The sequence below is a fragment of the Anabrus simplex genome, chromosome 1 (genome assembly GCF_040414725.1).
Source record: "Anabrus simplex isolate iqAnaSimp1 chromosome 1, ASM4041472v1, whole genome shotgun sequence".
Classification (NCBI taxonomy): Eukaryota; Metazoa; Arthropoda; class Insecta; order Orthoptera; family Tettigoniidae; genus Anabrus; species Anabrus simplex.
This window is the reverse complement of record NC_090265.1, coordinates 34,554,591-34,578,623: the sequence shown is the minus strand read 5'-3', so window position 1 is coordinate 34,578,623 and position 24,033 is coordinate 34,554,591. Positions and strand designations below refer to the sequence as shown.

The 24,033-nt window shown below is 40.2% G+C and overlaps 1 protein-coding gene across 2 annotated transcripts in view; it reads left to right on the top strand.

The window, feature by feature from the left end:
• CAH9 (Carbonic anhydrase 9) overlaps nt 1–24,033 on the top strand; it is a 66,280-nt gene that overhangs the window by 20,673 nt on the left and 21,574 nt on the right. For both annotated transcript variants that reach the window (XM_067138757.2, XM_067138759.2), the window contains exons 3-5: nt 3,148–3,183; nt 7,785–7,952; nt 11,144–11,294. In XM_067138757.2, the coding sequence (XP_066994858.2) occupies nt 3,148–3,183; nt 7,785–7,952; nt 11,144–11,294 (355 nt within the window). The remainder of the gene's footprint in view (nt 1–3,147; nt 3,184–7,784; nt 7,953–11,143; nt 11,295–24,033) is intronic.

Below are 24,033 nucleotides of genomic sequence, written 5' to 3'. Positions count from 1 at the left end.
CCAGCGACATCGCTGATGGACTGAACATACATACAATACATTATAATTCATATATTTTTATTTTCAAATAATGATCTGATACCCCTAGTTCATACGGCATACTATGTTATTGAGAGTATAATATCACACAACAAAGTTTCCAAGTACCACAAAAAAGCAAAGCAAAACAAAGTCACCTCCATACAGGCCATGAAGGCCCTTGGAGGAGTGGAAGGTAAAGGCTTCCACCATTGGCACGTGATGGGGTAGAGTGGTCAGCTCTACGCTCGGCCGCCTTTGCCCGCAGGAATTAACCTGGTACTCATTTTTGGTGTAGGCTGAGTGAACCTCAGGGCCATATGCACCTCCGGAAGTGGAAATCTCATTTCTTAAATTGTACGACTTCCTGACAAGTCGAACCCACGTCCTTTCGGGCGAACCGAGCACGTCTTTACCGCCTCGGCCAGGCAGCCCCTATCCAAGTACCACAAGAAAATAAAAATAACAGAATTAAGTGCACTGAGACAGGAAATATATATGAATACATTAATAGAACCATTCAGCTTCCAGCCCCTGAGGTGTACTCAAACAGGAAATACAGGATTTCAGGAGAACTGGCAAAGATATATTTCTAATAATCAAGCACAAGGAACAAAGATTTACAGCACAGGCATATGGGCACTTGGATTTCAAACAACACAAATACTGTAGCATCATGGGAAATATTGCTTAAAATCAATATTAGTTCGAACAAGGCTAATCGATTGGGTAAAGTCGTATTCAATGTAATCCAGCAATATTATTTCAATGATACTTGACGTTATATAACTGATTCTTTGTCAGAAGGGCCCACTGATTGAGGTTAGACTTGAAATACTTCACTTTGAGGCAAACAGCCTTTAATTACAAAAATCGCTCTTTCAATTCCCACTTGCCTGCCATCTACAGAACCTTCCTGCAACTATCTACACATTGTGAATGACGTCCAGCACCATATAAAAATTAGGACTGGAACTAACTGAAGCTAGCTACAGATTGGAACTATAAGCCTAATTAGACTTTCACCGGGGTGGCAGGAACACACTACAGTCACCTCACCTGAACTCACGCTGAGCTGAGTCAGTGTGGAGGGGAAGTTGATGATGTTACTGCATGTGGTGTGAAGACAGGAAACACATTGTACTCACGTTCACGCTTCGTCTGATGGCAAGTTAGAATAGTACATTCACTTCATCGGATTCTGATAAGCCTGTGCTTTTTCTGTTGCCGTGAATACTGTCTGCCGCAAATGACAGTGGAAAGTGCAGAGGGAAGAAAAGTGAGAATCTCACAATTTACTAAGCTAAATGGACATATAGAAAGATTTCAGATGTACTTCAGGTTGAACAAAGAAGAATTCAGTTACTTGCAGCTTCGGTTCAGCTGCATTTATACACAATAGTGTATAATTTCACCTGCAGAGCACTATACCTTTGGGATGGTCTATTGTTCAGTATTATTGCCTATTATTGAGTTCATTCCATTCAACAATTTGACAACATTTCCTAAGAAATTATACACAATTCTATTGAATTAGCCTCTTGAAGACTAAATTGATGTCAGTAGGTAAGAAATTTAACAGAATTGAATGTCAGATTGGTGATACAAAGCTAGAACAGGTCGATAATTTCAAGTATTTAGGTTGTGTGTTCTCCCAGGATGGTAATATAGTAAGTGAGATTGAATCAAGATGTAGTAAAGCTAATGCAGTGAGCTCGCAGTTGCGATCAGCAGTATTCTGTATGAAGGAAGTCAGCTCCCAGACGAAACTATCGTTACATCGGTCTGTTTTCAGACCAACTTTGCTTTACGGGAGCGAAAGCTGGGTGGACTCAGGATATCTTATTCATAAGTTAGAAGTAACAGACATGAAAGTAGCAAGAATAATTGTTGGTACAAACAGGTGGGAACAATGGCAGGAGGGTACTTGGAATGAGGAGATAAAGGCTCATTTAGGAATGAACTCGATGGATGAAGCTGTACGCATAAACCGGCTTCGCTGGTGGGGTCATGTGAGGCGAATGGAGGAGGATAGGTTACCTAGGAGAATAATGGACTCTGTTATGGAGGGTAAGGGAAGTAGAGGGAGACCAAGACGACGATGGTTAGACTCGGTTTCTAATGATTTAAACATAAGAGGTATAGAACTAAATGAAGCCACAACAGGCTTGTGGCGACGTTTAGTAAATTCTCAGAGGCTTGCAGACTGAATGCTGAAAGGCATAACAGTCTATAATGATAATGTATGTATGTATGTATTGAACCAGTTATTAATTTTGCAAATATGTCTATTATAATCAGAAAGAATGCTTTCCCAAAACTTATATACAACACATGTGAAACTGAGTTGCCTGTAAGTTTTAGCTTTATATTTATCACCCTTTCCTTTATACACAGGGGGATACTATAGCAACTCTCCATTGATTTGGTATAAGCTCCTTCATGCAAACAGTAATCAAATAAGTACTTCAGATATGGTACTATATCCTAACTCATCATCTTTAATATATTCCCAGAAATCTTATCAAATCCAGCTGCTTTTCTAGTTTACAACTTTTGTTTCTTATTATAAATGTCTTTATTATCGTAGGTAAATTTCAATACTTCGTTAGTATTAGTGACCTCCTCTGTCTGGACATTATCTTATAACCAACAATCTTTACATACTGCTGACTGAATACTTCTGCGTTCTGTAGATCCTCACGTAAACAATCTCTTTTTTCATTAATGATTCTTGGAATGTCCTTCTTGGAACCAGTTTCTGCCTTAAAGTACCTATACATACCAATCCATTTTTCAGTAAAATTTGTATGACTGCCAATTATGCTTGCCTTCATGCTATCCTTAGCCAACTCCTTCACTAGATTCAATTTCTTAGTTAGTTCCTTCAGTTTCTCCTTATTTCTGCAACCATTTTTTTTCTGTATTTTTTTTCCAATCTGCACTTCCTTCTTAGTCTCTGTACTTCTCTATTACAATATAGCAGGTCTTTGCCATTCCTTACTAACCTTAAAGGTCCATAGCTATTTTCACATTCCTTAACAATTGCTTCATTTAATTTCATTTGAACTGAACTTATATAGGTATTATAATTTATATGTTTTATCAAGGATGTTTGTTTATTTACAGATGGAAATGCTCACCGGTTTAGCTACAAGAAGGATGGTAAGTTGTCTGCACAATGTTTATGCAATTATTTTAAGTTATCTTTTTTTTTTTTTTTTACAGTGTGTTAACGTCGCAGCAACACAGACAGGCCTTATGGCAACAATGGGATAAGAAAGGCCTAGAAGTGGGAAGGAAGGGACTGAGGCCTTAATTAAGGTACAGTTGCAGCATCTGCCTCGTGTGAAAAAGGGAAACCTCAGAAAACCATCTTCAGGGCTGCCAAAGTGGGGTTCGAACCCACTGTCTGACGAATTGAAGCTGATAACTACGTGACCCAAGCTGCGTGGCCACTTGCTCAGTCTAGACTATCACACCTGTATTTAAGCCAGTAAATCTACCGACACGGGGCTGTCGTATTTGAGCACCTTCAAATACCACCGGACTGAGCCAGGATCGAACCTGCCAAGTTGGGGTTAGAAGGCCAGCGCCTTAACCGTCTGAGCCGCTCAGCCCAGCGGTTATGTTTTTTAAGATATGATAAGTTATTTCAAGATTAACTTTTCGTAGGACTCAGTGTTATGAAGTTAATAAAGCAGTCAAAGCATATTTTATTTTTAAGGCTGAAGAAGGCTCAATGGGACCGAAACATGTAGCTACTGTGTATGTATGTCCAACTCTTGTCCTTTCTCTCTACAGGGAATCTTCGTAGCAAGTTTCTATGACCGGATGCCCTTCCTGCTGTCAACTTCATCAGAGGAGTTAATAAGATATGATAGCAGGATGGGAGAGAGTGAAATGTAATGTCGGCACATAGCCTACCGCTGTTAAACAGCACCAAGGGGTCTATCAACAGTGTCATATGCCCTTACTCCATACAAGCACTGCAGAGAGGTTTGGCAGTGAATCCCGGCTTTTGGCACACAATCTAGTGATTAGAAAATTGTATACCACCTCCTCTCCTACCCTGCCAGCCAACATTCTGATGGTAATTTTTTTTTCAACCAACGGGACTCAAACTGGCTTAACCGTGGTGTCAGACCATGGCCACCAGGTGGGATAATGAAACAAATGTAAATAAAATGATATCAATAAAAAATTATCAACAGACTATCTTTACAACTGTTGATACTGATTGGTTGGTCACCTAGTGACACGTACGTCCAATTGTATAGCCTGAGCATGTTATATTTCAGTATATTTGTTAATTTACAAAATGTCATACACCATGGAACTTGTGCCCTCAAGTCTATTGCAATGGTAATGTTATGTTGCGTGTACAATTCTGTATTCAATGACACACTACTATGGGTCGGAATTCACGTTCAGAAGTCGATATGAAGCAAATTAAGAAATGTTCTAATTTTTTTGAACTTGCGTAACTTTGTCCCTGAAGGTTGTAGGTCAACCGAGCAAGTGGCTGTGCGATTTGGGTCACGTAGCTATCAGCTTGCATTCAGGAGATATTGGGTTCGAGCCCCTACTGTTGGCAGCCCTAAAGGCTTCCTTCCCATTCCTAGCTCTTTCATATCCCATACTCGCCATAACAGTAATACCGCCAGGGTCAGAAAAGAACGAGAGTTGACCAAAGGAGGTTGGATAGAATAGATGAAAGTGACGAGCCTGGCACAAGTAAGTGGATTCAGCTAAGGGCCCCGTGGTCGCCAACCCATGCTCTTAAGTTAAGAGCTCCTGGGGCCCCTTTCAGTTGCCTCTTATGACAGGGCATACCATGGGTAATATTCTACCACCCCCACCCATAGGGGAAGAGCTTCGAGAGAGCTTTCCAATTATTATTATTATTGTTGTTATTATTATTATTATTATTATTATTATTATTATTATTATTATTATCATCATCATCATCAAATAGTTGTATCAGCACAGAAATGTTTAGTTCATAACCAGTTTTCAGACACTAATGTCCATCGTCAGTTTAAAAAAAATTGTTTTATTAAATCATGCTAATTCACATGGGTGTGCCGTCAAGATAAAAAGCCCAGATGAAATAAACATTAGAAGGGCAGCTTTAATGGCATGTCCAGCCAGCTCTTCTAATGTTTATTTCACCTTGGCTGCATTTTATCTTGACAATGCACCTATGTGGATTAAGTAATATTTTAATCATTGATGATGGACCTTAATGTCTGAAACCCAAATGCTGTGTTTGAGTCATCAGTCCATAGGCTAGTTTCATGCAGCTCTCCACGCTGCCCTATCCTGTGCTAACCTTTTCATTTCTACGCTGCTCTAATCTGCTTATCATATTCATACCTTGGTCTACCCCTACCGTTCTTACCGCCTACACTTCCTCAAAAACCAACTGAACAAGTCCTGGGTGTCTTAAGATATGTCCTATCATTCTATCTCTTCTTCTCTTCAAATTTAGCCAAATCGATCTCCTCTTGCCAATTCGATTCAGTATCTCTTCATTTGTGATTTGATCTATCCATCTCACCTTCAGCATTCTTCTGTAACACCAGATTTCAAAAGCTTCTATTCTCGTTCTTTCTGAGCTAGTTATCGTCCATGTTTCACTTCCATACAATGCCATGCTCCATACGAAAGTCTTCAAAAACATCTTTCTAATTCCTATATCAATGTTCAAAGTGAGCAAATTTCTTTTCTTATGAAAGCTCTTCCTTGCTTGTGCTAGTCTGCATTTTATGTCCTCCTTACTTCTGCCATCATTAGTTATTTTACTACCCAATTAACAATATTCATCTACTTCCTTTCAGACTTCATTTCCTAATCTAATATTTCCTGCATCACCTGCCTTCGTTCGACTGCACTCCATTACTTTTGTTTTGGACTTATTTATTTTCATCTTGTACTCCTTACCCAAGACTTCGTCCATACCATTCAGCAGCTTCTCCAGATCTTCTATATGAACTAAAAATGTGTGTGCTGACACAACTGTTTGTTGATAATAATAATAATAATAATAATAATAATAATAATACAACCATCAGCACTGTTTTAATATGATGGCTTTAATATTTTATGATGATTATAACTTGAGCTTTCTAATGTTACCCCTCATGAGTGGTCACTATTGATATTTAGAAGGACAAAAATGGGTTTTCCAATTATTACAGTCACTTATTAACAAATTGTACTTATATTTACTATAATGTACTTATATTTCTTAGCCTGTCTATTTGCAAATGAAACTAGACCAGAATCTTTTAAATAAGTTGACACATTCACTCATTATGGAATTCCAGAGTGTGTGTAATTGAGGATTTAAACATGATGCTGCCATAGGGGAGAGATTGCATGATCACACTAAATTTCTTATTGTGTCATTTAGCTGAAGCATTTTTTCTCTTTTTGCTACTTGTTTAACATTACACTAACACATCAAAGGTTTTTGGTGACGGAAGGATAGGGCAGGCTAGGATTGGGAGAGTAGCGGCCGTGGCCTTAATTAAAGTGCAGCCCCAGTATTTGCCTGGCATGAAAACGGGAAATCATGGAAAATCATCTTCAGGGCTGCCAACCGTGGAATTAGAACCCCTATCTCCTGAATGCAAGTTCACAGCTACGCGACCCTAACTGCACGGATAACTCGCTCGGTTTCAGCTGAAGCCTTGAGTTACCTAGCGATATTAGGATATCCAATGTACCACTGACAGTTTGCCATGAACAGCCTGTGATAGACTGATCTTCATATCGCCAACTTTCCATGCATGGTGTGGAGTGAGCCATCACATCGTAAATATGCGATCAGTAGTCAAGAGTAAATTGTATGAAAACTAGTAGGGAATTAGACCAAAGAGGAGCTGTTAGGACCAGATTTTCAATATATGTCAGTAACTGAAAAGTGCTTTTATTATAATTTGCCAAAGACAAAATGCACCTGGATACTAGAGATACCAAACCAAACCAAACCAAACCAAACCAAACCAAACCAAACCAAACCAAACCAAACCAAACCAAACCAAACCAAACCCCATGGCACTACAGCCCTTGAAGGGCCTTGGCCTACCAAGCGACCGCTGCTCAGCCCGAAGGTCTGCAGATTACGAGGTGTCGTGTGGTCAGCACGACGCTTCCTCTCGGCCGTTATTCTTGGCTTTCTAGACCGGGGCCGCCATCTTACCGTCAGATAGCTCCTCAGTTCTAATCACGTAGGCTGAGTGGACCTCGAACCAGCCCTCAGGTTCAGGTAAAAATCCCTGACCTGGCCAGGAATCGAACCCGGGGCCTCCGGGTAAGAGGCAGGCACGCTACCCCTACACCGCGGGACCGGCTACTAGAGATACCGGTACATAAAAATATGAAAGAATCCAACATTTGAGAGGCAGACATAGAGAACAGACTAAGATTCAGACAACTCAAAATGTGGAAGGGTTTCCGGGAATCTACAGATAGGAACAACATCTGGAATGAGGAAAGGAAAAGACTAGCAATTGAAAGGATGAAGTAGTGGTGGAGGAAGAAGAAAGTTAACATAGTTGTTTAACGTGGTTCTTAGATGGCTGGTACTGAAAGGTCAAGATATTGGCCATAATGAGGGATTATGGGACTAGTGGTAGACTGTTTTCCCCCTTATTACAACAAATTGGTTCCTTTGGATGGCAGTAGGAGGTTAGTTCTACTTACATTACGAAGGGCCTGACTTAATCATGGATGTTTCTTTTGATTCCATTTCTTAGCACAAGAGTTATGGCACAACGTCAGTAAACACTGTGCTGGCAGAATGCAGTCTCCTATCAACATAGTCAGTCACCGAGCGATGCCTGTGGTTCATTCTTCACTAGAGATGGTCTACTACCACAATCCGCTACCTTTACCTTTGAAGCTTGTCAACACTGACCATTCAGGTATTTACTCACTAACGAATGCATTTAATTGTTCACATAACAAGAGTTAGGAAACAGCAGGGAGATATCAGTGTAAATTACATCAACACATTTTTACCTGTTAAGTTATTGTCTCATCTGTTTCCTAAAATTTAGAAGTGAGTTTATCTTGAACAGTTAATTAATTAATTCTTATGATTTTCACACACTTTATTAATTTACAAAGTTTTTCATGCTTTTCATTAATCACATAAAGATGTTTATATTTCAATGTATTCAAAAAATAAAAATTGATGTAATGGAATATACTCTGCCAAGCCATTACAGAACACCACTTCCTTTTCTTTGATAAATTTATTTTTGATGAATCAAAATTACATTCTAAGAGCAATATATTACCATGAGCTTTCAAGCACTCCTTATTACCTTACATAACCATGAAATACAATTTTAAGAAAGACACAAAAAAATGGAATGAATGGAACTCGTGCAGCATCTTGTAGCTTCTTCCAAAATCAAAGTCATCTCGGATAAAACTCTCTTTCTATCATCACCATACCAAAAAAAAAAAAAAAACACCTCACGTACTATGTCTGAAAACAAGACATTTTATAATGAACTTGTATTTATAATCCTTATTTGATTTTAAGCGAGCTTGTAAATCATTTCTCTGAGCTTGTGTTTGATTCAAAATTATCTTATAAGTCTTTTGATCTTTCTCTTAGATACAGTTTTCTTGGGGACCTCTTTAAGCAACAGTTCATAAAGACCATGTCAACGAGAATACTCCACACCATCGATAAGAATAGAAGAATCTTGAAACTTGACCTCTTTTTTTCTCCCCCATCTTGAAGGTAATATTCTTGTATCAAACACTGTACACAGAATCCAGCACTCTCTTACACTGTAAATGATAAACTGAACAGAGCTAAATAATCTTTTAGCTAATATTTAGATTAATGCTTTCATGACTCTTTTGAAAACAATTCTAAAGCACAATCTGACTCAACATCTTCTTCTTCTTCTTCCTATTTTTCAGCTCCCTCTACTACCTCATCACCGTACAACAGCTCCCTCTTTACTTTAGGTCTCTTCAGTATATCTGTGTTCGACCATATGATGTGCTTGTTCCCAATAACCAGCTCTATCAAAGGGTTTTTTTTTACAAGTTGCTTTACGTCGCACCTACACAGATAGGTCTTATGACGACGATGGGACAGAGGAGGGATAGGAGTAGGAGGGAAGCATCCGTGGTGTTAAAATGGGAAACCATGAAAACCCATCTTCAAGGCTGCCGACAGTGGGGTTTGAACCCACTATCTCCCGAATACTGGATACTGGCCGCACTTAAGTGACTGCAGCTATCGAGCTCGGTTTTCAAAGGTTCAGTCACAGGTTTGAATGTTTTCTATAGGAGTGTTTCCTCTTTCTTTGACCCAACTGAAGCACTTGACATTTGGCTTGCATGCTTCTTATTACTTCTACAATTTTATGTTCATTTTTTACTTCATGTTTTATACCCAAGACTGTGTCAGACTTAGGCTGAACATGTTGTTTGTGTCTAAATGTTGCATGATTGTGTTGACATTGAACATGTTTAATAAACATGCATTTAATTGCAATTGTGCTCAATACTCTTTATAGAATACATTGTCCACTATGATAAAAAGCTTTCAACTAATCTGTTTGTTCGTTTGCCTACCACTTTTATTCTTACGACTCATCCTATAAATAGAACTCCACAATGTCAAACAACATGATGAATGTGGTGCGCAATGTGAAGTCAAGTTCGTTCAAACATGACATTCCATAGGGCATTCCCCAGGAGGGTTCAACATCCTGCTGTTACCATAAGCCTTCCGCACGACCCTTTGTCCTCATATTCTGATGACCTCAAACAAAACTCCACTAAACTCAACACATGTTTATTTTACAATGGCTCTAAGCAATACATCATCAAAGACAATAAAGCAAATATTTACAGGCATCAGTTTGAACCCCACTTGTATCAAAGAATGTATATTATTATTATTATTATTATTATTATTATTATTATTATTATTAGGATGACTCAAACATGAAAAAAATTTTCAGAAAAAAACCCACCACACAAGCCAGCGATCGTGAGTTTTTGAATTGCATGCACAGCTTTTTCTTCCATCAGCAACATTCCAAGAACAAGACGTGCCATCAACACACACCTGCCCTCATCATCCATCACTGTCAATGATAACAAGATGGCTGACACACACACAGTATATGCCACTCTGTGCTGACAAAGATGTCACAACAAGAACCAGTATGGCCGACTACCATACGAAGAGACTTATGCCACATACCTGTCACCATCATCCATCGCTCTGTCATGTCAAACAAAATAGCCTATACCACTCATTAGTTCATTAACATACTCCAGACAGCCACGCTCACTACACCCAACACATGCCCAAATATAGCATCCCACACACAAAGTCATGCCCACTGCATGCCAATTGAATGCTTTGATTAGTCCATGAAGTAGCTACCCTGCTCGTCCACCACTACCATCGCAGCTCATATCGGACAGAAAGCCACGACAGTAATGTCACTGTGGAAGCAGTGGACCACAAACTGTGACAACACAGAATGGCAGATGGCAGCTTCATCACAAGGGTGGAGCACTGTGTGGCATTGTCTGCTTGCACTGTTCATCAGGCAGAAGGCATTCCCTTCCCTAAGTGCACTCCAGATATTCTATTAAAACAACGCCCAAGCACATATTGCCAGGAATGTTCAAGCTTTCTTCGAACCAAAGCAGATATGGGTTCTTCCCAAGCCTACCTGTTCACCAGACATGTTGCCTATTGAACATGTATGAAATATGGCTGGTCGACAACAACCCATCAAAGTCCTCCAGCAGCCAGCAACAGTGGACTCTGTAGATGCTAAGCATCTTGGGAAGCAATTCCCAAGGAATGCATCCACAGTCTCTTTGATTCAATGCCAAAATATGTACCAGCTCTCTTTGTAGCTCATGGAGTTTTCACAAAATACTAATGTTTTCATGTGTATTGGTCTGAAACTTTATTTATTAGTGTGTAAATTTGATTCTGTTCTCAGTAGCGATTGATTGATGTTGCAATTTTCAAAAATATATGTGTATTACCTAATCCTTTGGAACTGTTAAACTAAAAAAAAAAAAAGGATAATTCTCTATCTTATCACCTTTCTAGTGTCACTACAACCAGAGAAAGGAAAGGAAAGCATCCACATGCCAAAAATATTTGGAGCTCTCTTATCTGGTGAATACGAGTTTGAGAGTTTGCATTTCCACTGGGGACACAAGAACTCTAGAGGAAGTGAACATGTAATGAATGGTATCAGGTGAGTTAACTGTTTGGTGAGATAGGTACAATTTCGTTGTCATCTGCACAATATGTTCAGGATACACTCCAATTGTTTAGGCATCTCCGTTTTAGCCACCCATCAAGGACACCAGGAGACTTCTTCATTCCATAACCAACCATTTTACCTGACCTCCTCCTTGTCATTCTTCAGTGCTAATAGAAAACACAGCAGTTAGACTGAAAACATAATAGAGCAGTGAGCAAAGCAGCGAAATCAAACTAACGTTTGCAAGTGGGAGCTTGTGTAGTGGAGCGGAGAGCAGAGCGTCACTTTTATCACAAGCAGAGTGTCACTTTTATCATGTGCAGAGAGCAGAGGGTCACTTTTATCATGAGCAGAGAGCAGAGCATCACTTTTATCATGGGCAAAGAGCAGAGAGTCCCTTTTATCATGAGCAGAAAGCAGAGTGAAGCGATTAAAATAATTTGATTTAGCTGCTTTTCTCACTGCTCTTATCCTTGGATGCAACATGGATATCGAAGAATTAATAAATGCTGTTTACATTCGTAATGTTCTGTGGGACCAGAAGGACACACATCACCACAGTTCACAGTTGCTTTGTGTCAGATAAGCTTTGGGATGAAGTTGCTGCATAAATACACTGCCTAAAAAAATAAAAAAAGTTAAGCACTCAGAAGGAGTGGTTGAAAGTGTATGAATCTACATATGCTGAAAGGCCATGTGCCTGTATAGAACTGGTTACAATATGGGATGAAAGAGACAAGGCCATCGGTAGTTACAGGTGGAATGTTGGCACCAGGTCAGTAGGGTGTCGTACCATCCCCTGGCCGCAATGCATGCCCTTATATGGTTTGGAATGGTGTCAAACAGCCTTTGGATCCTCTCCTGAGGCAAGGTCTTCCACAGTTGTTGAATCTGTCCCCCCAGATCCCACAGGTTGTTACTGGAACGGAATCCTCTTCCAATGTCATCCCATACGTGTTCAATGATGGAGAGGTTCGACGATCTTACTGGCCAGGGAAGGACCTCAACATGCTCTAGGCAGTCCATAGACACACGTGCTGTGTGTGGACGTGCATTATCTTCTTGGAACACTGTCCCAGGGTGCTGTGCCATAAGGGGTAGGACGTGCGAATGCAGAATGTCTGGGACGTATCACTGTGCCGTTAAAGTCTGCCGAAGCACTATTAGATGTGACCTGAACGTATATCCTATGGCTCCCCACAGCATGATGCCAGGGATTATGCCTGTGTGTCTTTCAAAACATGGGCAGGATCTGCCCTCTGCGTCCCCAAACCCGCACACAATGGTTGTTGGAGGTTATGAAGAAGCGGGACTCATCACTGAACATGATGTGACACCAGTCGTTCTCTGTCCATGCATCCCGGGCAAGGCACCGCTTCAAATGCACGTGTTGGTGTTCTGGTGTCAATGGCAACCGACGCATGGGGTGGTAGGTCTCTAATCCGGCGGATGGAGTTGTCGAGACACTGTGAGGGAACTCGCAAGATGTTGTAGACTCTCCAGTACAGGTTCACGATGGCAGGTGCCGAAATTACAGGATCCCGCAATGCTTGGTGCACCATACGATGGTCCTCTCTTGGGGTGGTGTTTCTTGGTCGACCCGAACCTGCACGATGTGATTGGGAGCCCTCATGTACCCATTGAATCCAACAGCGGGCCACTGTGACATCTAATGGCCCACATGATCATGCAGTCCTACAATGCTGCCTCTGTCAGATCCTGTCATTTGGTGGATAGGTAGTCTAACGTGGCATTGCGGATGCTTCATACTGTACGTAGTCCTCTATACACGTCTTGCTTAACTGGACTCACAGCAGTCGACTAGTAACAACTTATTAACAACAGGATGGTGCCATCACGAATGCAGTCTGGTGGATGTTCTACACATTGCAAATTCTTGTAAATCTAATCATTTACTCATACATCAATGGTATGGATGTATACTGAAATGGGATAATATTGAACTACTCCTTCTGGGTGTTTAATTTTTTTTTTGTCAGGCAGTGTAGAAACAACCAGTAAGTATGTAGAGGTACAAAATTACTGTAGTAGATTTTACATGTGCCATGAATTTAAGGAATCTTAATATAATAAAGGGCAAACTCAACTAATTCCAATTAATAAGCTTTAATTACTTGTTCTACTATGTGAGATGAAAATGAGTAATATTTCAGATTATGCGGTAATACCTGGTAGTTGTATATATTTATAAAAGAAGAGTTAGTAAAGCCCCACATGTAATTCTGTGGCACATTTCATGTAGAATACAAATTGATTATGCTATATGGAAAATAGAGCAATGCTCATCATTATTATTATTAACAATCCCTTAATGAGGGTAATGAAATCAGCTTCAGTGGGGGTGTTCAAATTTTAAATTGCGCTTATTCACCAATGTTTGTATTTTCATTGTTTATTGCTAAACAAGGATGAATCTAACATTGTTTTAAACATGAAAGAGCACTTCATCTAATGGTGTTATTACTGTAGTTAAAAAAGTTTGTGTCCTCATTCCGAGGTGGTACAGCTGTTATCATGTACATTGTCAAAGGAGGTGAGCTGCATGTATCGATTTAACCACATACCAGCCCTCTTGCCAATACTCAAATTTCTGGCTTGTAGGGAAACAAACCCCTACCCTCGAGGGCAGCAGCTATGGTCATGGACTATAGTAAAGGCTTAATAATATATATGTACCGTATTTTATCGTATAATTCCCCCTTTTTTTTCTCGAAAAATTTTCTTGAAAACACTAGGGAGGGAATTATGCGAGTGGTGCTTCTAGGCATTCAGAAAGGAAGGGAAACGATGTATTAGGTAAAAGTTATATGTACGGTAATACCGGTATGTGAAAAAAGTGGTACCTACCAGTATTTGTTAACACAAAAGAATACCACGGTTTCATTGTTTCTTTTCTCTCACTATTCTGCAGCCTCACTTTCGTCACTATCATCACTATTTTCAGGCTCAGATAACACGTCATCTTCTTCATTTTCACTATTCAACACATGTCGTCCTGAGAACCGTCAATGGCACAAGAAATTACAGTTTTTTTAAAACTCTTCTTAACAATATCAATACTAATTTTCTCCCACGCCCGGATTATCCACTCGCACATCGTTGGTATTGATGGCTTCCTTATCTTGCCTCCTGGAGTCAGCTGATGAGATCCTGCTGCCATCCATATTGAATACAGGCATCGAAGATGTTCTATGAAAGGTTTGTTGACGCTGACATCTAAAGGTTGAAGAATGGACATTAAACCTCCAGGGATGATGACAGGATGGGACTTCATCAGTTTCATTTTATCTTTTACAGCTTCCACAAGGTGACTCCGGAAACTGTCTAGGACAAGAAGGGACTTCTTTTGTAATAATGCCCCTGGTTGTCTTCTCCAGACTTTCTCCAACCATCAAATTTGCTGTCATCCAGCCCTTTTCTTGAACTCGTAAGTGAATTCCATGTGGGTCAGTGTCCTTTGGTAATGTCTTCCTTTTAAAGATGGCATACGGTGGAAGTTTATTGCCGTCTGCTGTAATGCACAACCTCACTCTGCATCTTAGACTCTCCACTCCAGTCGTCTTCAAAAAGACCTTTTTGAGCCAGTTGGAGCAACGGTGGTGTTAAGCGGCATATCAAAAAACACTGGCGTCTGGTCAGCGTTACCAACCTGAGAGAGTACCGTAAATAATCATATTGCTGTCGCACTTGTATTACGTAACGATGGAACTCGATTACCTTATCTGTGTAGTCTCGAGGTAAACGCTGGCACAAAGATGTTCTCCTCCATAAACTGAGATTTTGCCGTCTCATAAAACAAATCACCCAACCAATGCTTGCTTTAAAAATTCTTTCTGTCAATGTTGAGTGTGGCAGCTATCTCGCGAGCTTTGTTCTAAATAATTTCGTAAGAGACAGCACGACCATCATTCCGAAGTTCATTGACATAAACAATTACACCATTATCAATTTCGGGTTTTTTAGGCCCACGGAAAGATTTGGAGCTTGCCTTTGCAGTCATGAGTTTATCATTTTATCTCCGGCAATACTGTATTGAATTAGGATCAATGGAGAAATGTCTTCCTGCAGCTTTCACTCCGTTTGTATCGGCGTAAGATAACATATTTAATTTAAGTTTTGCCGTGTAGTTTGAATATTTCGACATTATGACGACTTGTAACAAACTGACTTAGAAACACGTCTGCAACTTCACTGTTCAAATTTATGGTATGTTGTGAAAATGGAAACATTTTTGAGTCAAGTACTACTGCATTCATTGCTGTCCATTATCAAGTCATTTGAAGGCTGCTCCAGTAAGAACATACCAGCAGAGTGAATTATGCGCAATATTAATAAAATCATTTTTAATAATGAAAAATCATAGGGGAGGAAAATATGTGAGGGGGGAGCTTATGCGATAAAATACAGTATATATTTTTTGCAAGCTGCTTACGTCACGCTGACACAGATAGCTCTTATGGCGACGATGGGGTAAGGAAGGGCTAGGAGTAGGAAGGAAGCAGCCGTGGCCTTAATTAAGGTACAGTGGGGCTGGTGTGAAAATGGGAAACCTTGGAAAACCATCTTCAGGGCTGCTGATAGCAGGGTTCAAACCCACTATCTCCCGAATACAAGCTCACAGATGCGCGACCCTAACCGCATGGCTAACTCACCTGGTATAATATATTTTAGAATAACATTTAAATGGTACTTAGCGTATGTTTGCTTTTATCGGTAATCATTTTGTACTGATTGTGAGATACGGCGTCTGTGGAGACACATTCAGCCTTCTGGGATGATTTTTATCACCAGAATGTTTTATTAATGACAGATATATGCATGAGGAAACAGGAATGCATTTCACACTCTGACTTCCCCTAACAGCTCAAGACTGTAAAATCAGCAAAACTGAAGATGAATAGAACATAGACCTAATATTTTCGTAATGAAGTTCATTCAAATAACTCGTCCATCATTCACCACATGACTGCAAAGTCTCTTGGCGCTCACTGAATGCTGCTTTGTTTTCAGCCTTTGGTTCATTTATTTCGTTACTAGTGGCTACACTATTCAATGTACACCAGGAATTGGAACCAGTGTTTCTTACATATACACACATTATAGTGATACCCAGCCCCACTCACAGTACATGGACTCGTCCATCCAGTGATACACGCATGCGCTTGCCACAATGAATAGCATTGTTTGTGAGAAATTAATCAAATGGTTAGCATCCACAAGGTTCTTGAAACAGGAACAGAGCAGTTGAATATGGCTGCACCCATACAACATGACATTGACATTCAGGTATTCGAGGGCATGCTGTGATACACCATTGCCTTACAGAACCGTGGCATGGTGGGTCAAAGCCGTCAATGATGGATGACAGCATGTGACTGATAAGCTTCGGCTGGATTGGTCTGGTGAAGGTGACAAGGACGTGCAGCTTGTTCGCAGATTGATAAGAATGGATACAACCCAGACGGTTTGTGAGTTAGGTCGAGAGACAGACATAACGCCTAAGACTGTGTTTCGTATTCTGAAAGACCGCCTTGACATCAGAAAAATTACATCATGCTGAGTTCAGAGCAATCTGACAAATTTGCCAAAATGGCAACATCACGATGCAGCAAAAAACCCACTTGAAATGCTATGAGCACAAAAGAGAAGCTTATAATACCAATATAAATGGTCCTTTATTGGACATTATAAATTTTAGAGCTAACTCATTCCTCGTTGCCAGTGTTTCACCCTAGTGTGCCAAGTTGGGCTCTTCAGTTGGTAAATCACACCCACCAAGATGCATGGCTAGTGCATACCGTGGAGGCCACTGCGTAGGCTAATTGGAGCCACCGGCAGTGCCAATGCACTATGAGAGACTTTGTCTCATTACCAAAAATTGATGCCTGCCTGGCCATCAGATGATATACAGACCGGGCGGGTTGGCCGTGCGTGTAGAGGCGCGCGGCTGTGAGCTCGCATCCGGGAGATAGTAGGTTCGAATCCCACTATCGGCAGCCCTGAAGATGGTTTTCCGTGGTTTCCCATTTTCACACCAGGCAAATGCTGGGGCTGTACCTTAATTAAGGCCACGGCCGCTTCCTCCCAACTCCTAGGCCTTTCCTATCCCATCGTCACCATAAGATCTATCTGTGTTGGTGCGACGTAAAGCCCCTAGCAAAAAAAAAAAAAAAAAAAAAAAAGATGATATACAGTAGATGTTGATTCCCATAGGGAACCAGAAATATTTGTCCCGAATGAGACAGTTTATAATGCCAATATAAATGGTCCGTTATTGGACATTATAAATTTTCCAGCTAACTCACTCCTGGTTGCCAGCGTTTCACCCTTGTATGCCATATATAAATAATAAACAGGAGAGTTTTTCACCTGTTCAATACATAGTTATATTTACAATGTTATTTACACTACATGGGACTAGTTTCAACCCTACTAGGGGTCATCATCAGCCATATTTAAACATACACAATATTTGACGAAATCCTAAAACATGTTTCTAAGCAGTAAGAACCTTATGAATATATAATTTACCATATGATGTGTGGTTGAATTAGGCAAGGTGCTATGGTGCTCAAAATGTTGCAAATGAAAGTGAAATATTACGAGTGACATAGATGAGCAAAATATAATACAAGTATACTAAACATGTAAAAAAATCTGGGTATAAAAGTACAAATGACAATAGGACCTCCGGAGAAGATGGCATTATTGCGGAACTTCTGAAAAATCTTGGACCTAACTCCCTCAAGGAGCTCACTCAAATCATTACGGATATCTGGCAATCGGAAGAATTACCTCAGGACTGGAAGTGCGCCCTCATCCACCCACTACACAAAAAGGGAGATAAGATTGACGTAAATAATTACAGGGGCATTTCTCTTCTCCAAGTGGCTTACAAAATTCTTTCAGCTTGCCTTTTGAAGAGAACGCAAGAACAACTTGAACAAAGTATTGGCGAATATCAAGCAGGCTTCCGCCCTGGTCGCTCATGTGCAGAACAAATATTCAACTTGAAGACAACACTTAAATACAAAGCATTGAGGAACAAACCGTCATCTGCATTTTTGTTGACTTCAGGAAAGCGTACGACTCGGTTGATCGACAGTCTCTCTTCGTTGTTCTTGAGGAACTGGGGCTTGATTCCAAGACCCTCAACCTCATCAAGGCAACACTCACTGACACTATCTCCAAAGTTAAATTCATGGGGGAGATCTCTGAACCATTCCCGATTAAAACTGGCGTCCGACAAGGTGACGGCTTATCTCCGCTTCTTTTCAACCTCGTCCTAGACAAAGTCATCTGCGAATGGGAAAAGGTATTGAAAGACATGGGATACTGGCGCCCCATACGACTAGGACGACCCAAAGACGGTATTGAGATATCATGCCTCGCTTTTGCAGATGACCTGGCCATACTTACAGATGATGTATTCACAGCCGTTAAACAAATTGAAACCCTTAGCGAATGTGCTGGAAAGGTTGGCCTACAAATTTCCTTTGAAAAGACCAAGTTCTTCTGCTCAAAATTTGACATCCAAAATTTGAACACGGCACATGGGCAAATCAACCGAGTACCACACTTCAAGTACTTGGGAGAAATACTTGAACCAACGGGAGGCGAGAAGGCTGGCCAGAAAATTCGCCTACAAAAATTTCGGAAAGCCTACGGTAGGGTTCACAACATATACAATAAAAAGTGCTCGTCCCGCCATGCAAAGATCAGACACTATAATACAGTAATAAAGCCCAAAGTCTTATATGCCAGCGAGACCCTTACACTAAACGGGAAAGGTGACCTAGAAAACATTTTAAAAGAAGAAAGAAGAATCCTGAGGAAAATTCTCGGCCCCCGAAAAACAGAAGATGGATATAGACTGAGGTCACGCAAAGAGACAGAAGAGCATTCCAACATTGCAGCAGACATCCGCAAAAGACGTCTGAAATTCTATGGGCACGTCCACAGATTGCCGGCAAGTAGACTGACACACAAGATTCTCACTTACATAGAACATCTAAAAAATATTCCATGGGTACTAGAAGTGAAGAAGGATCTGGAAAAAGCCCAGATAAACACAAATGACACCACGGACAGAAACCTTTATAGGAAAAAAATTAATGGATGGAAAGTGCAACCAGAGAACGAAGTGAAAAAGAAGACTGGAACAAAGTGGACAGAAGAACGAAAAAGGATCCACGGAGAAAGGATGAGAGCTGTTTGGCAACTCAGAAAACAGAATCGTTAGAGCTTTGCGTGATCCATTGGGTCCATACGCACATAATAATAATACAAATGACATGCACTGTGTTGTAGGTCAATTTCAGTATGATTTTAAACACATGGTGTATCAGATGGAATTCAGTAGGTCCTGGTAATACATAGCAGTTGTGGACCGAGTGCTATGGTACTAAGAATGAAGACAATATAACATGTGGGTGTCATTCAGGACAAATATTTCAGGTTCTCAATGGGAATCAACATCTATATCATCTGATGGCCAGGCAGGCATCAATTTTTGGTAATGAGACAAAGTCTCTCATAGTGCATTGGCACTGCCGGTGTCTCCAATTAGACTACGCAGTGGCCTCCACGGTATGCACTAGCCATGTGTCTTGGTGGGTGTGCTATTTACCAACTGATGAGCCCAACTTGGCACGCTAGGGCGAAGCGCTAACAACCGGGAATAAGTTACCTGGAAAATTTGTAACGTCCAATAATGGACCATTTATATTGGTATTATTAATTTACTTATTCGGGACAAATATTTCAGATTCTCTATGGGAATCAACATCTATATCAACTGATGGCCGGGCAGGCATCAATATTTGGTAATGAGACAAAGTCTCTCGTAGTGCATTGGCACTGCCGGTGGCTCCAATTAGCCTATGCAGTGGCCTCCACGGTATGCACTAGCTATGCGTCTTGGTAGGTGTGCTATTTACCAACTGATGAGCCCAACTTGGCACACTGGGGCGAAACGCTGGCAGCTGGAATGAGTTAGCTGGATAATTTATAATGTCCAATAACGGACCATTTATATTGGTATTATAAATTTACTCATTAGGGGCTAATATTATAGGTTCCCGATGGGAATCAACATCTATATCAAAGGGAAGTTTTCCTATACAGTATCATAATGATGGATGAGACATAGGCTTGATTGTATGAGACCAAACTGAAACATCAATCAAACAAAGGGCATCATTATGGGTCTCCAAGGAAGTCAAAAGTGTGTCTAACTGATGATGATTCTGGTGTACATCTGTGATGGGGTTATCTTAACACATACCATACTTCAAGGACAAACCATGAATGCCCAGTATTAGTGTTCATGGATAGCATATCTCCAGGATTATTGTACAATGATCCGTGGTTCCTTCTGGCATCCGGCCATGAAACTGGGCTTATTCCACATTAGTACCAACTCCTGATAATTGGGAAAAGGCTGGGAGAGAAGAAGAAAAACGGGAGATCCGGGGTTTCTTCTGTACTCTTGACCTTACAGATACCCTAGAAGTGCCTTACACTGATCACAGAACTATGACAACAAAACTCAAGGGAATTAACACCTTGGCTCCAATTCAAGTATGGTCGTTTTGAGTGGTGCGCATGTTTTTTAGTAAGAGAAAGAGGAAAGGGAGACTTTTTCTTCTGAAGTGATGCATAGCTCAGCTGTCAGCTGGGCCCCAGCACTAGCAGGCTCTCCAGCCTACTGGTAACGTACCCAGTAACAAGATATCACTAAGTAAGTAAGAAATTTTATCTGTTTATTGGAGCCTCCCCATCCATTATTAGTGACATAAGGTACGCAAATTCTTTGACTACTTCAAAACCCACCACCTTCTTGATGCTCAAAGAAGCACGATTTACTTTCATCTTATGTTTGTTGAATTCAGGATGTGCATTAAAGAGCAGTGGACATAAAATGAACCCTTGCTTCACACCTGCTCCTACTTCAAATGAACTAGATAGTGTTTTGCCCACGCTAATTTTTGCACGACTGTTCTGATGTAAGTCCTGTATCAGCCCAACTAGGTGTTGACGGACTCCCATACTTCCAAATTGTCGTCATCAGCTCCAGTTGCCTGGGTGCTGAGTATAAACCTCCAATCAATCAATGATCTGCATTTAGAGCTGTCACCCACATGGCAGACTCCCTATCAGTAGTTTATGTAGCTTTTTCTTAAATGTTTTCAAAGAACTTGTAAATTTATTGAATATTTATCTTGATAATCAATCCAATCCCTTACTCCTCGTCCTATAAATGAATATTTGCCTCAATTTGTCCTGTTGAATTCCAACTTAATCTTCTGCTCAAGCTTATTCATCTATATATCTCATTCCACGCCATCTCTCCACTGACAGCTCAAAACATCTCATCTGCTTACTCCCAAGTCTTCCCAGCCCAACATTTGCAACATTTTCGTAACACTACTCCATTGTTGGAAATCACCCAGAAAATCATGATACTATCCTTTGGATCTTTTCCATTTCTTGTATCAAGCAGTCCTGGTGGGAGTCCCATACACTGGAACTATACTAACTGGGGTCTTACCAGAGACTTATATGCCCTCTCCATTGCATCCTTACTACAACCCCTAAATACTCTCATAACAATATGAAGACATCTGTGACCATTTTTAATGACCTCGTTCCCACTGTTGGCAGCCCTGAAGATGGTTTTCCATGGTTTCCCATTTTCACACCAGGCAGATGCTGGGGCTGTACCTTAATTGGGGCCACGGCTGCTTCCTTTCCACTCGTAGTCCTTTCCTGTCCCATTGTCACCATAAGTCGTCGGTGCATTGTAAAGCAGCTTGTAAAAAATTTAAAAAAATAAAAACAACCTTGTTAATATGATTATCCCAATGAAGATCATTCCTTATATTAACACCTAGTACTTACAGTGTTCCCTATGAGGTACTTTCACCCCATCAACACAGTAAATAAAACTGAGAGGACTTTTCCTCGTGGTGAAATTTACAACTTAAGTTTTCATCCCATTTACCATTATACGCTGTCCTGTCCATCTCACAGCAACATTGTGTAGGTCCCACTGCAGTTGCTCATAATCTTGTAACTTATTTACTACTCATACAGTATAACAACATCCACACATAGTCTTACCTGTAATTCCACTTCTTTCTGGCACCTCCTTCTGTCCAAGAATATATTTTGCCCATGGATCTCCTTCCAGTTCAGTCTTCCCTCTTCTAGATCCTTGCTTATTCAATCTATCCAACTCATCCAAGCTCTTCCACCACATCTCTTTCCTCTTTTTTTGTTTGTTTTTTGCTTCCCTTCCATCCTCCATTCTTTTATCCTGCCCACACAATCTTAGGCACCGAATCTTGACTAAAGGAGGAGCAGCTGACAAAAATTTACACAGCATTCCTACTATAATCTTGTTCTTGTTCTGTCCTCCACAACGATCCTCAAAGAGGTGGATTCCTGTCAAATCAGTCTGTTTCAACCTATGGAAGACAGATGAAGCTATTTGGTTCGATGCTTTAAAGTATTCATCCTCACACCACACATAAGAGAAACAGTTCTCTTTGCTCTGAGGGTGACGTGAATTACCAAAACAGACAGTGAAGTACATCTGTCGAAAGTAATAAGATTTCTGGTCTGGTCATTTTGGAATATGCATGTTTTTCTGACAATTGAAAGACATATTTAATGTACCTTTTGATTCTTCCTGTAATTTCTTGAAAAAACATTAGCTTTTAGTTTGTAGATGAATAGTTCTTCCATAAACCCCATTACTATTTAAAGCATGTTATCAAATTCCATGTTGTTGGCCAAGTTGTTTCCAACAAATCCCTGGCCCGTCAAATGGAAATGGGTCTCTGCCACTTTCATAGGTCCGAGGCTTACTAAAAATATTCTAAGCATGCTCGGTAAAAATTCTGTGCAGTAGGATGCTACCCTACATACACACAGTCGCATTAAGAATCTCTCCTCTAATAGGTTAGGGACAACTGGTGGACTGTATAGTTCTAGCTGCCTGAGCAAAAGTTGGGTCATGACTTAGAACGTGCCCGAGAAGTCCACTCCTATTCCACAGCAGCTAGTACCCTGATTCTTAGGACCACTTATCAGGGCCCTCGGCTGTTGCCTATGGTCCATGAACACAGAAACCAACAATATGAACCACAAGGGAAATACAGTAACTTCTAAACAGAATATGCTTCCAAGTACTACCTATAATTTAATCCACTTTGCAGCAGCAGATGGTGAGCGCGTACACAAAATATGATGATGATAATAATAATAATAATAATAATAATAATAATAATAATAATAATAATAATAATAATAATAATAATAATAATAATAATAATAAAACAATGAAATAGAAATAATATTGGAATAAAAACAAATATTTAACGCCCAGTTTGCATTACGACAACTTTAAACCTTACAGGTCTAACAAACGACAGCTACGGAAGGATTGTGGAACGTGGAAGGAACCCTAATGAGCCTATGAGATCATATCTCGTTGTGGGGAAAGGGAAACACATGGCAACTACCCTTAAAAAACATATATATTAAACAAATTAAAATATAACATAAACAAATTAAAATATAAGATTAAAGAAAAGGAGACCAGCTGAATTTTGGAAATAAAACACAAGTACCCTAAACTAAAATACATACTAACATGGAAAACTACAGCTCTTCTGATGATGGATTGTACAATTTTTTAATT